At 41.2% G+C, this 14,973-nt stretch overlaps 1 protein-coding gene across 3 annotated transcripts in view; it reads right to left on the bottom strand.

Moving 5' to 3' along the window:
- Positions 1-5,734, bottom strand: part of LDAH (lipid droplet associated hydrolase) — a 97,142-nt gene extending 91,408 nt beyond the window's left edge. For all 3 annotated transcript variants that reach the window (XR_005718423.1, XM_040224913.1, XM_040224914.1), the window contains exons 1-2: positions 5,662-5,734; positions 1,165-1,320 (exon numbers count right to left, since the gene is read on the bottom strand). Coding sequence is in view for 2 of the 3 variants with exons in the window: in XM_040224913.1 (XP_040080847.1) it covers positions 1,165-1,318 (154 nt within the window). In the remaining variant the exon portion in view is untranslated. The remainder of the gene's footprint in view (positions 1-1,164; positions 1,321-5,661) is intronic.
- Between the last annotated feature and the right edge of the window lie 9,239 nt (positions 5,735-14,973).

Below are 14,973 nucleotides of genomic sequence, written 5' to 3'. Positions count from 1 at the left end.
AGAACCTTGGAACAAAGAAAAGATCTAAAGTATTTTTTCCCAGCAGAGGGGGAGAACTTCACACATAAAAGGTAAAAAAAAGATCAGAAAAATATCAAGACTTCTCAAAAACAGTCCAAACCCTGGAAGACAATGAAAATTTACTCCAAATTCTAAGGAAACTACCATCTCTAACTCTAAGACATTTTCTGACATGCTAGACCTTTAAAAGATGAATTCCCATGAACCTCTTCTCAGGAAGTTCCTAGCAGGTGTGGTCTACCGAAAACAGGGAAATAAACCAAGAAAAATATGGGATTGGGAAACAAGGAATCCAACCCAAGAGAAAAGTGAAAGGAGTCCTCAGGATGGCCTGTGTAGGAGGCCCAGAGGGCAACCAGTCTAGACCAGAGTGGAAGAACACAGAATTCTTGGCACAGTGGTGTCAAAAAATGAATTAAAACAAAACAGAAAACTGATTACTCCGAATATGAGAAGACTTTTTCACTTCTAGAGAATAATTTTAGGATAAATTACTGATTGAAACATAGACAACTAAGCAAATAAAAGAGACTATTAACACAGGGAAAACAAACAAAAATGTACAAGAAAAAAAATGTAACAATACTCCATAGGCCTAGCTGTGTACATGATATGTTATGCTATAAAATGATACCTATTTTCAGTTTCATTTTTAATCTTTGAGCATATATATGTTTTTTTTTCAAGCTCATAACTTTAAAAAGTGCAATAAAGTATCTTTCCCTAACATTCTATTGACACTGATTCAGCAAAGATCACATATCACCCAGTTGACAAATCCCAGAATAAATGTTCTACCATAAACTTATAATCATCTTGAAATGAGACAGTAAAAATTATTTAGAAATACTTGATAAAGTTCTAATTATTCTAACTATTGCTAAAAAATTTTTAAAGCAGGTTATAAAATGATATGTATGGTATACATCATGATTTTTTAAATGTGTATATTATATATATTATTAATGAACCAAAGATAAACAAAAAGTCCAGCCACTAAAGTATTAAGGGTGGTTATTATCAATGGTTTGAGTGATTCTATTTCCTTCCACAAGGATTTTTATATTTATCAAATTCTCTTTAAAATCAGAAATAGACACATGTATCTGTATACAGTCATCTTATCCAGATGTTTAAACTTACCAGGAATAATGAAAATAAGCAGCTTAGGCCTCGTGCCACTTTGATTATTAATGAGGTCAGTCCAGGGCCCACACTTTAGAACCTGGGTTTCAACTCCACAACATAAAATGAATTCCTCATGCACAGGAATTTCTTCCTTGATTTCTGAGTCCATTTCTAACTAAGGGGAGAAGAAAAATATGAAGAGTCACTAAAATATAAAACTTTGAGCCAAAGGCAATATTTGAGAATAAAGAAGACAAAATTCAATATACCTAGAAGGAAATGTCACGAAGAGTTATGGGAAATATATGACTATTTAGCTACCCTAGATTTTTGGATTAAAAAAAAAATTAAACCACAAGAGTAGGGAGATAGAGGGACATGTCTGGTGAAATTAAAGATGATAGAGGAGTGTGAATCAAAACAAAACCCCCACCACTCTCCTCTCCAGTCTAAACTGACAATATCCACGGCTAACTTTTATTTTCCCTCTGCTGGAATTCTCCTATAGCTATATGCTCTACCAGTGAGACCTGGTGAAGTCTGGTGAAGAAATAGAGGCTCTCGCTGCACTTGTACTCTCCCAGATAAGAAGGTAAAGAAGGACAGTGAACTCCTTGATGAGCTCTGAGTTTTTCCTTTATTTTATATTTTTATGATATTAAAGCATTATATTATTAAATTATGAAATGGGTAGGTAGAAAAAAACAGAATATCAGGTAGCATCACAAACAATTTTTTGAACAACCATTAAACAATATTCTGAATAATCAAGATATGTGCAAAAATGCAGTCCCAAATTACTTCTATCAGCCCTCCATCTCTGCCTCTGTCTCTATCAATAGGACCATGTCCCAAACTTTCATTGGTCTTTCTATCCTCCTCTTCAACTACCCTCCTTTCATTCAAAGCCCTCCAGAGTCTAGTCTAGACATTCAAAGCCTCCAGCTTTTTCTCCTCTTACTGCTTTACCATTAACCTTGCACTCGGGTCTGTCTTGTTCCTGCAGTTACTCAGCTGTCTTCATGCTTTTCTGCTCCTAGAGCTTTGCCAATGTTTTACTCCCCCACCATTTTTCAGATGCTTTCCTCGTGCCAGTTATCAATGTACTGCCTCCAAATTCACTCTTCATTGCCTTCTCTGGACAAATGGATCTGAGTTTTTAGAATATTTTCCCTCTGCCAACTGACATGATGTTAACCCTGAAGAATGGGCTGGAAGAGAGACACTGCAGAAGAAGGGATTTTTTTCCCCCTGGTTTCAGTATACTCTTCCAGAAGATTTCTCGAGGACTTGTCCCTCCCACTTTCATGCTCAGGCTGTGAGGTTTCTCTAGAGCAGTGACTTCCAAGCGGAGATAATTTTGTCCCCCAGAAGACATATGGCAAAAAATAAAAACAGTTTTTACTGTCACTTGGTATCAGGGGAGGTATTACTACAAGCATCTAGTGAGTAGAGGCTAGGGATACTGCTTAACACCCTACACTGTACAGTATAGGCTCCCACAACAAAGAATCACTAGCCCAAAAGGTCAATAGTGGAAAACTATCTGGAATGAAAATTTTTCACTTATGAAGTGGGGACTCCTTTCAAAATTATATTAAAATACGTTGACTAAGTAAATAAAAATATCATCTCACCTTTTCAATTGATTTTTAGTTCACTAATAAATGTCACTGTAGCCCAATCTCTAAAACTATCACAAAATACAATATATTTATAAAGGTCTTATGACATTTATAAAGTGTTAGAAACAATTAGATTTAACTGTTATATACAATACTAAATTAGAGTGCTGACAGAGAGGACACTAGCTAAATTTAAGATTTGTACCAGAAAGAGAATCCAAAGTTATTAACTATATTCAACTCATAAACACTTAACTTCAAAGTAAATGACATCTTAGGAGTTTAGCCACAGAATTAACAAGAATGCAAGCAGATATGGAACTCAAACAGTCTATGAAAATTGGAAAACAAGCAAAACACTAACTCTAAACAATTCAAGTAAAATACCACTGAGAAACCTGGAGTTAATGTACATATTGTAAAGCATCTTTTTATTTTACTTCACTCTTATGTTTCTGAATCTTACACAGCCAAATAAAAAAAAAGTAAAGAAAAATTTTACTTTCTTCCTTACCTAAGAACCCAGGGTAATTCAGTGTTGCAAACAATGGGCAGATTAACAGGAGACAATGTGTTCTAATATATACTATTAAAGGTTGATGGCCCCACCCTCAGGCACCACCTACAAGCAATCTTTAATGATCAGTTTTAGCAAGCCAGCACGACTTATGCTGGATTAAAATCCAGGTACACAGTGTAGCTACAATCTGCACAATTTAGGTAAGCTTTACTCAGCTAAGCACAGGTGTTTATCCGCTTATATTAATTGGATTCTAACTTTATTTAGGTCAAAAGAAAGAAAAAGAAAACTACACACTAACACCTTTCATATCTATACCTTAACAAAATATTAATAAATAGAATCTAGCAACATAGACGGAGATGGCAATGGCATCCCACTCCAGTACTCTTGCCTGGAAAATCCATGGACGGAGGAGCCTGGTAGGCTGTAGTCCATGGGGTCGTTAAGAGTCGGACACGACTGAGCGACTTCACTTTCACATGCATTGGAGAAGGAAATGGCAACCCACTCCAGTGTTCTTGCCTGGAGTATCCCAGGGATGGGGAGGCCTGGTGGGCTGCCCTCTATGGGGTCGCACAGAGTTGGACACGACTGAAGCGACTTAGCAGCAGCAGCAACATAGAAGATGAGTTATGTGGGATCTATTCCAGGTATATTTAACATTCAAAAGTCAATCAATGTAGTTCATCTATTAAGATACTAGAGGAAAAAAACACATAATCATATGAGTTAACTAAATGCACATCCTGTTACCCAACAATTGTATTACTGGGTATTTGTCCTAGAGGTATAAAAACATATTCATTCAAAAACATTCAAGTAAAGATTCACAGTTCTATTTGTAACAGCCTATAACTGGACACTACAAAAAAGTGAAAGGCTAAACCAACTATGATAAGCCATACCACAGAATACTACTCGGCAAGAAAAAGGAACAAACTATTGAGTCACTCAACAGTTTGCATGGATCTCAAAGGAATCACACATCCTGTCTGGTGTACAAAAATAAAAAAAAACTCAAAGGTGAGAGATTACAGTAAACTCCCAGTGAAAGTGAACTCGCTCAGTCTTGCTCGACTCTTTGTGACCCCGTGGACTGTAGCCCACCAGGCTTCTCCATCCAGGGGATTCTTCAGGCAAGAATACTGGAGTGGGTTGCCATTCCCTTGTCCAGGAGATCTTCCCAACCCAGGGATCGAACCTGGCTCTCCCACATTGTAGGCAGATGCTTTACCTTCTGAGCCACCAAGAAGTTTTGGGCTTACCTACTCCAGTATTTTTGCCTTCCTCAAACCCCGCCCCCCCCAACTCCCCTCCCCTCCTGCAAAACGCGGGCTCAAAGAAAACTCCCAGTAGCCTGCAGCAAAGAACTTCAAGAGAGCTATGAAATTGGTGCAGGGGTGAGGGCAGGTCATGCTTTAAGAGTTGACATTTACTGAGTGCTTATTACCTGGAAAGTACTGTTCCAAGTGTTACATGAAGTATCTCAGTTAAGAAAACAATCTTATCAAGTGGCTACTAATGTACCCCATTTTATACATAAGACAAAATGCTGCTGCTGCTGCTATGTCGCTTCAGTCGTGTCCGACTCTGTGCAACCCCATAGACGGCAGTCCACCAGGCTACCCAGTCCCTGGGATTCTCCAGGCAAGAATACTGGAGTGTGTTGAAACACGGACTATTTCCGAAAAATACCATGATGCGTCATACGCGGTAGAGGCAACAAAAGTCATAATTGTTTTCCCAAAATGCTGCACTCTTTAAGTTCAAGGCAGCAAGTGCCATTTTGACCTTGGCGTCACGAACTATTAGACCAACTAGAGTGAACCTCAAACAAAGGGTGGATACCTGGTGTAACAAATTTGAGAGAGGCGGCGGGAAGGCGGTTGATCCTGAGGAGAAACTTGATTCCAAACCAAAAGAGGCCTTCAATGGACAAGGTGGGAAACTGACACCCAGGGCGGCAAAAGAGCTGACTCGCTCAGGGCTAGAGGCCTAAGTTGATTCAAGAACTCAGACCTTTGGATTCCCTAGTGCAGACTTTGGCCACTTCTAGTCACTTGTTCCCAACCAGCCGCCCAAAGTCCGGGCCCCCTACTCTCCAAAGGGGCCGCCATAAGACTCCCTACAGGCAGGTTGCCCTTAGCGGTCCACACGGTACGTCCCCTCTGGCCGGCAGCCAAAGGGGCTCCGGGCCCCCAAGCGGTCGCAGCACCGTTATTCACGCTCCTACCGGCCGTCTGGCTAAGGGCGGCACGGGTTCTGTGAGAGCCATTAAGAGAAAGGACTTCAGCTCCCACGTGCCTGTCCCGCCGTCCTTCCTCCTACGAAGGCACCCCCAGAACGTGGTGGGGAGCTCCTCACCTGTCCACCCGGAAGGCACCACCTTCTGCCAAAACCTGAGTTACGCGTCACCAGGACGAGAAGTTCCGCCCCCTTTGACGTCATAGCACCGCGCCGCGCGCCGCGCGCAGCCCTGGGGAACCGGGCCCCTCGGGGTCACCGGGTGTGGCGAGTTTTGCGAGTTGCTTGACCCTGGCTTGGACCGGGTGGACCGGATCCAGCGAGAGCGCTGGAAAGCTTTATCTGTGCTGGAACTTTCTTTCCTCCTTCATTTGAATTTCACCCGCCTTTTATTTTAATCATCCTTGATACACTTGAAGCTTCCCTTTCTCCAAGTCTTACCCTGTGTTTTCCTCTGCCCATGTTTCCTTTTCCTTCCTTACAGGTTGCATCTCTTTCTTTAGTTTGCCCACATTCACGGGACAGTGGGGTCTCAGCTGACCTGTTTGTTAGCGTTAATATACCCAGACTCTGCTAGTCGGCCCTGTAGCAAAATGATGAAGATCCCTGTTTCAGAGATATTTTAAGCTGTGGACTGCAACAAGGATGCACAACTTGAGAGTTGCCTGTTACGTTTATTTGGGGGCAAAATGAGGACTGCAGCCTGGGAGGCAGTCGCCTCAGCTCTGAGAGATTGCTCCAAAGAGTCAATAGTGGAAGGTCGATATGTAAGGTTTTGGTGAAGGGGCGGCGAGGGGGGGTGGGGGGCGGATTCAATACAATTTGGCACTCCTTTTTACAAAAGGTTTTCTGTTTGTCAGGAGCCTCTGACTTCACCATGAAGGGATTTGGTGCTTTTTAAAGAGCTTGCCTGATAGCTCAGTTTGTAAAGAATCCGCCTGCAATGCAGGAGATCCTGGTTTGATTCCTGGGTCAGGAAGATCTGCTGGAGAAGGGATAAGCTGCCCACTCCAGTATTCTTGGGCTTCTCTTGTAGCTCAGGAGACCTGGGTTGGGAAGAACCCGTGGAGAAGACTACCCACTCCAGTATTCTGGCCTGAGAATTCCATGAACTATATAGTTCATGGGTTCGCAAAGAGTCGGCGGACATGACTGAGCGACTTTCACTTTCACTTCTGTTGTCACAAGGCTCCGATGTCACCATGAAGGGATTTAGTGCTTTTCTAGATATGAGGAGATGCAAGGATTGAGATCATAAAATCTGTTCCTAAAAACATCCAACCACGTAAAGACGTGTCCCACCAGATTTCCTGGAGCACAGAGTGCTTCACTCCACCCTGAACTCCCTTGGGTTGTTGAAGGTCAACAACTGCAACATTATAGGGTTCAACCTCTACAGAGGCAGATGGCCAATTCCCTTACTGTTGTTCAGTTGTTGGCGAATGCTCTTGGCAAGTGCCAATTTGTAGTTGACAGAGGTTACATACCTAAACTCCATGAAGACAAAAGTCATATTCATTTTGTGAACTGTTTATATCCTCAGCACCTGGCATATAGGTAAGTGGCATATGTCTGTCCAAAAATGCAGTAGAGAAAACAAAATAGTTTTCTAGCACCAGGGAGAAGCAGACAAGCAGGCTGGTGAATTAGTAATCTCCCCCACACATAGAAAAGAAGACTTGATCCTTTTGTATTTAATATCTCAGTGGAGGCACCATCTTCTAGCCTGTGGTTGGAAGTTGATTGGTACCTCTTCATTACCTTCTCTGCTTTTGGTTTACTTCTAAATATAATAATTAACCCAATGAGTTTAGAAAAGGCCACTCCTTGTGCTTAGAGCTTCTCATGGATCAACATTTTGAATCTTCACACAACCCCAATAAGGTCAATTATGCAGGTCAGGAAGCAACAGTTAAAACTGGACATGGAACAAAAGACTGGTTCCAAGTAGGAAAAGGAGTATGTCAAGGCTGTATATTGTCACCCGGCTTATTTAACTTATATGCAGAGTACATCATGAGAAACACTGGGCTGGAAGAAGCACAAGCTGGAAACAAGATTGCTGGGAGAAACATCAATAACCTCAGATACGCAGATGACACCACACTTATGGCAGAAAGTGAAGAGGAGCTAAAAAGCCTCTTGATGAAAGTGAAAGAGAAGAGTGAAAAAGTTAGCTTAAAGCTCAACATTCAGAAAACGAAGATCATGGCATTTGGTCCCATCAGTTCATGGGAAATAGACGGAGAAACAGTGGAAACAGTGTCAGACTTTATTTTTTGGGGCTCCAAAATCACTGCAGATGGTGACTGCAGCCATGAAATTAAAAGACGCTTACTCCTTGGAAGAAAAGTTATGACCAACCTAGACAGCATATTCAAAAGCAGAGACATTACTTTGCCAACTAAGGTCCATCTAGTCAAGGCTATGGTTTTTCCAGTGGTCATGTATGGATGTGAGAGTTGGACTATGAAGAAAGCTGAGTGCCAAAGAATTGATGCTTTTGAACTGTGGTGTTGGAGAAGACTCTTGAGAGTCCCTTGGACTGCAAGGAGATCCAACCAGTCCATTCTGAAGGAGATCAACTCTGGGATTTCTTTGGAGGGAATGATGCTGAAGCTGAAACTCCAGTACTTTGGCCACCTCATGCGAAGAGCTGACTCATTGGAAAAGACTCTGATGCTGGGAGGGATTGGGAGCAGGAGGAGAAGGGGACGACAGAGGATGAGATGGTTGTGTGGCATCACGGACTCGATGGACGTGAGTCTGAGTGAACTCTGGGAGATGGTGATGGACAGGGAGGCCTGGCGTGCTGCAATTCATGGGGTCGAAAAGAGACGTACATGACTGAGCGACTGAACTGAACTGAACTGAGAGTCTGGAAACCGACAAATGCACAAAATAAGTGAATAATTACAATGCAATCACACTACATGGGGACTTCCAGGTGGCGCTGGTGGTAAAGAACCTGTCTGCCAGTGCAGGAGATTTAAGAGATGTGGGTTCGATCCCTGGGTCTGAATATCCCCTGGAGGAGGGCATGGCAACCTACAACAGTATTCTTGCCTGAAGAATCCCATGGACAGAGGACCCTGGATGACTACAGTCCATAGGGTTGCACACTGTAGCAATTTAGCACACATGCATGGCACTACATGACTTGTTCAAGGTGTTGTTGTCCCTCGTGACTAATGCACAGCTATATGTGTGCAAAATTCCAGTGAGTGTGGTTAAAGTGCAGCAGTTCTTTCAATTCTTGCATATGCATTTGTGGTGCATTGCTCGAGTAATTTTTGTCTCCAATTTCATTAAATAATTAGGTCTGTGCCAGAAAAAGTAACCACAGGGGTTCCTTTTTTTTTTTTTTAATATATCTTTCCAAATCTTTGGCCAGTCTATGTTATCCCCATATTATTTGCCGTTCAAATAGTTTCTACTTTTGACCTTCAAAGCATTTGTTAGGATTGCACTTCTCTTATAGGCCAGGGGTAGGGGAGTCCTAGGAAGGGAGCTGCCAAGGGGATGTGAGTATTTTTGGCCAATGAACTGTGAGGAGAAATAGTGCTTCACTTCCAGGCTGAGCAGTTGATATTTCTTGTGTAAAATCCTCCAAAATGTCACTGTATCATTTGGGGAGATGATGGCGACACTTAAATGATGTCTGTCCCACCAGCCTGTGTCCTTGAGTAGCTGCTGCTACATAAAACCTATTGACCATCCTGTGATGACTATTGAAGAAAGAAACCTCTGTTGCTATTTCTGGTTCTGTTACAATGTAGCCTGTCTGCATTGATACAGAGGGATAGCCTGCACAGAGAGGCTCTTTTTTCTCACTCTCTTGATTTAAATTCCAAATACTCAGGGGAGACTTTCTAATTGGCTGGGCTTGGGTCTGGTTGTCAGCAGTTGTCCAATCATCAGTGACAAGCTTTAGGGGTCTTACTGTACCTGGAGAAGGAAATGGCAACCCACTCCAGTATTCTTGCCTGGAGAATCCCATGGACTGAGGAGCTTGGTGGGCTACAGTCCACGGGTCGCAAACAGTCGGATACGACTGAGCGACTTCACTTTCACTGTACCTTGTAGATAAGGACCCTCTGCTTCAGTTAAGGGATTTAGTGAGCAGGCAAATGTTCCACAAAGGTGTCCACTACAAGCACACTTGGCTATAAAATTAGACCATGGAGAAGGAAATGGCAACCCACTCCAGTGTTCTTGCCTGGAGAATCCCAGGGATGGGGCTGCCAACTCTGGGGTCGCACAGAGTCGGACACGACTGAAGCGACTTAGCAGCATACTGATTTAAAAAACAATAAATTAAATTGAAACACTTTCACCTTTTACATAAAAAATTTAGACTGCTATTACTCATTCAATGTTTACTGAGTACCTGTTACATTCCAAACATTCTTTCAGGCACTGAGGACACGAAGGCAGCCTAGAGAGAAAAACACTTGCTCCCACTGAATGGAAAATAAACAAATTTAAACAGATTAATATAATAAGGACATTGGAAGGGGAACCAAAAGGTGGGGTAACAGAGAGTGAGGAGTGCATTTATTACCTACTGCTGCTTAAAAAATTACTCCAAAACATAGCAGCCTAAAGCAAACATTTATTATATTGCACAGTTTCTGAGGGTCAGGAAAGCCAGAGAACCTACGTGGAGCTCAAAGTCTTTTATCAGATTCCAGCCAAGCTGGCTGGTCAGGGCTAAAGACATCTCAAGCTCCACTGAGGCTGGGAAATCCACCTCTAAGCTCAGCTTCGTGATTGCTGGCCAGCCATTGTTCCTCACTGGCTGTTGGCCAGAAGCTGACCTCCTCCAGTGGCACCTGGGGACTCATTATAAAAGCATTCAGGGCTGACTCCACATTTCATTAATCCAGCAGTGTCCACAAAAAAGATGTAATTCAGGGTCTTCTGATTGTTTGACTTCATGACTATTCATCGCTATTGTGGATCCTCCATTCCTTCTGCAAAATGTCCCCAACAACTGTTGCCGTTTCTAAGTGTTGCTTTTAAAGATCTCTGCATACCTGATTTGGACCATATCAGAAATGCAAGCTTTTTTTTTCTCTCTCTCTTCCTCTTTAATGATATTGCCCACAAAACAGCAGGAAGCTGAGATACTATCTCCACTGCAACTTCCTCCCTGTCAGTTCTGTATATGGTTGACAGTCTCCTTAAATCATTTTGTGTCCATGGGACACTGCACGGAGATGGCTCTGCTCAACAGGTACTCTGTTACAGTGGTTCCTGAGAGTGAGACAGAGAAGTTGGTAACATTTAGATATTTATGATAGTAAAGAATATTTCTGGTGGATGTTGTGAGATTGTCAGAAGGATTTATTAATAAAATATGTTCCCATCTTTCTGATTATTCCACTACACAGAAAGTTGAAACTCTTAATTTCGACTTTGAGTTGAGATATGTACATTAAATATTATATAAAAAGGAACAAGATAAAGAGAAAAAAGAACAAGGAAATAGGAAGAATAAAGATTTATTTCTAAGTGTTGAAGACAACTAAGATTTGTCTTCAATATATATTCTGGAGATAGAACTACTAGTCAAAAACGTCAATGAATTTTGAATTGTATTTTTTTCACTAATCCTAATAGTGAATTTTCTCATTTGTAAACCTTTAAGGGTAAACAATTCTAAATGCATGTAAACATACCATTGCTTCATGCAGCTTTCTTAAGATGGCTCTGGTATATCCAGAGATCCATGTAAATATCTTTTTTCAAACACTTTAGGTCAAGAAAATAGATCCACATAATAATTCATCTTAAACATAAATTAGAAACCAGTAGCTAAAAGTTGACACAAGCTGGAATCAAGATTGCTGGGAGAAATATCAGTAACTTCAGATATGCAGATGACACCACCCTTATGGCAGAAAATGAAGAGGAGCTAAAAAGCCTCTTGATGACTGTGAAAGAGGAGAGCGAAAAAGTTGGCTTAAAGCTCAACATTCAGAAAACGAAGATCATGGCATCCGGTCCCATCACTTCATGGGAAATAGATGGGGAAACAGTGGAAACAGTGTCAGACTTTATTTTGGGGGGCTCCAAAATCACTGCAGATGGTGACTGCAGCCATGAAATTAAAAGACACTTACTCCTTGGAAGAAAAGTTATGACCAACCTAGATAGTATATTCAAAAGCAGAGACATTACTCTGCTGACTGAGGTCCATCTAGTCAAGGCTATGGTTTTTCCTGCGGTCATGTATGGATGTGAGGGTTGGACTGTGAAGAAGGCTGAGCGCCAAAGAATTGATGCTTTTGAACTGTGGTATTGGAGAAGACTCTTGAGAGTCCCTTGGACTGCAAGGAGATCCAACCAGTCCATTCTGAAGGAGATCAGCCCTGGGTGTTCTTTGGAAGGAATGATGCTAAAGCTGAAGCTCCAGTACTTTGGCCACCTCATGCGAAGAGCTGACTCATTGGGAAAGACTCTGATGCTGGGAGGGATTGGGGGCAGGAGGAGAAGGGGACGACCGAGGATGAGATGGCTGGATGGCATCACGGACTCAATGGATGTGAGTCTGAGTGAACTCCGGGAGATGGTGATGGACAGGGGAGGCCTGGCGGGCTGCGATTCATGGGGTCTCAAAGAGACAGACACAACTGAGCGACTGAACTGAACTGAACTGAAAAGTTGACAAAGTCACATTTAACTCCTATATTACAGTTACACTGTTCCTCTTGGCATTTAATTACACAGAAACCCAAAGAAATGAATGGTCCTAAAAGCTAGCACACTTAAACTTTGAGACTTGGAGTGTCTCACTATGGGACTGTTCACTGAACTGAACTGAACGGAACTGAACTTGCCTTCATGGAGGCACTTGGCTTGTAAAAGAAATGAACTAAAAAATATCTGACAAACATCAACATTTAGATCTTCAGGTCATCAAAAAATACACACACACACACACACACACACACACACGTATATATATGAGAGAGACTAGAATAGTATTTTTATTTTAGGACTCTCAAGGTTATTCACCATATGCTATGTAACTGCAACTCCAAACGCTTTGTTGTAATCCACTGATGTGATTCATTAGTCCCCCTCAATGAAGCTATACCATAAAGATATTTTTAGTGGTAGAGCAGGGTATTGTAAAGATAAGAAAAATATGGGAAATGTAGTTCAACTACCTCTATAAATTAAGAAATAAGTAGAGATTGGAACTAGCTTCAAGGAGATCAAACCCGTCAATCCTAAAGGCAACTAGTCTTGAATATTCATTGGAAGGACTGATGCTGAAGCTGAAATTCCAATACTTTGGCCACCTGATGCGAAGAACTGAAAAAGATCCTGATGCTGGGAAAGATTGAAAGCGGGAGGAGAAGGGGGAGACAGAGGATGAGATGGCTGGATGGCATCACTGACTCGATGGACATGAGTTTTGAGCATGCTCTGGGAGTTGGTGCTGGACTGGGAGGCCTGACACGCTGCAGTCCATGGGGTCCCAAAGAGTCAGACAGGACTGAGTGACTGAACTGAACTGAAAATAAGAATGGAATTTGTCATAAACCAAAATGTCTAGCTGTATTGTCCAGCTGTTCAACTGTCGTAGACTGAGTAATGGTCCTCTGAAGATGTCCTTGTCTTAATCCATGAAGCCTGTGACTGTTCTCCATTACGTGACAGAAAGGGTTTTGCAGATGTGATTGACATGTGTTATGGATCTTGAGATGGGGAGAGTAGCCTGGTTTGTGCAGGTGGGCCCAATGTAATCACAAGGGGTCATAGAATAGGGAAATAGGTAGATCAGAGTCAGAGAAGATATGTGATGATGGAAGCTGAAAGAGAGAAGAAAATGTGATGGTGGAAGAAATAGTCATAGTCAGAGAGACAGAGATTGAAAGATACTATACTGCTGTCTTAAGAATAGAGGAAGGGGCCACAACAAATATGCGGGTAGCCAATAGCTGGAAAACTCAAGGAAATGGATTCCCCTCTGCCCCCCAGGTCTTCCAGCAGGAACACTGACCTGCCATCACCTTGATTTTAGCCCAATGAAGTTGATTTTCAAGTTCTTCTCTCCAGAAGTAAGATAGTACATTTGTGTTGTTTTAAGCCAATGCATTTGTGGTAATTAATTTCAGCAGCTATAGGAAACTAATATACCAACTAAATAAAGGCTTAGATATTTCTGTTTTGTAAACAAGTGAATAGTATTAGCCAGGTAGACTAAGACTTCTTTTAGCCAAAACTTTTAGTCAAGACTCTTTTTTTTTTTGGAAGAAGCAGTTCTTGGATTTATGCAATAGTTTTGCATGTTTTTTTTTTCTTTTCAAATTCATTGTTGAATTCTTTAATTTTATAATCCTTCCCTTCTGCTTTCCTAGACATTTTTTTCCCTACCTTGAGATTCATTTGTAAATATAAACTTTGCAGCTGTGAATCTTCTTCTGAGCTTTGCTTTGCTTCTATTCCACATTTCTGAAGTACTGATGGCTAAAACAAGCATTTGATAAGCAGATTTGCCCAGTTGAGAGATCTAGTGTCCTCTGAAGAAGAGAACTGAACAGTCTGTTGTTTGGATAAACATGTTTCCAGGAAGTCTCTTAAGCAATAAAGTTGTTCCCAATAATTTTCTGCCCTTCCCACTGAGAAGTTGTATTTTGTGTCCCATTGGTATCAAATTAGGACATGTGGCTTGTTTTGGACAATGAAATGGTAACAGATGGTCCATTGCAGGTTGCTAGCCTTGTGGAATTCTGTCATTCCTCTTATCTCTCTGCCCTAAGATCAATATATCCTAGATGAGGGTTGTTTGTTTATCCAGGGTCCCAGAATGAGGAAGACATGGAGTAGAGGTGGAAGCAACCAGTGAATGACATGTAATGGGAGCAAGAAAGAGATCTTTGTTGTTGTAAACTGCTGAGATTTATGGGTTATCTTTGCATGATCAACCAACAAAACTGTTTGATACAGCACATATTGAAATATTTATGTATATATTTCTTTATATATGCTTTTATATATCATGCATTCTCAGATATGAAATAGTATTGGGTTGACCAAAACGTTTGTTGAGGTTTTTCCATAAGCATCTATGGAAAACCCAAACAAACTTTTGGCCAACCAATAACATCTTTTGAACAAATAATGGATAAGTATATTTTATGGAACTTAAGATATAACTTTGCTAATTAACTTTTATAAAGATTTATCATTGTGTCTTTGCTTTTATGAGACATTTATGGTCATAGTCATAATTTGTTTGATGCCAAGCCTTTGGTTCTAAGGAGTTTTTTCTCAAAAAGAACTCTCAAGAAAACCCCATTGCTTGATACCTATCAGTTTTGGGACACAGTTACAGAAATTCATTAATATGAAAAAAAGGAAACTGCTTTAACTTGTTTGCAATTTTAAAATTCTTTTTTATTACTACTTTAAAAC

This window comes from Oryx dammah, unplaced genomic scaffold (assembly GCF_014754425.2).
Source record: "Oryx dammah isolate SB20612 unplaced genomic scaffold, SCBI_Odam_1.1 HiC_scaffold_25, whole genome shotgun sequence".
In the NCBI taxonomy this organism is placed as follows: domain Eukaryota; kingdom Metazoa; phylum Chordata; class Mammalia; order Artiodactyla; family Bovidae; genus Oryx; species Oryx dammah.
The sequence above is the reverse complement of the archived record's forward strand: the minus strand, read 5'-3'. Positions and strand labels throughout refer to the sequence as shown.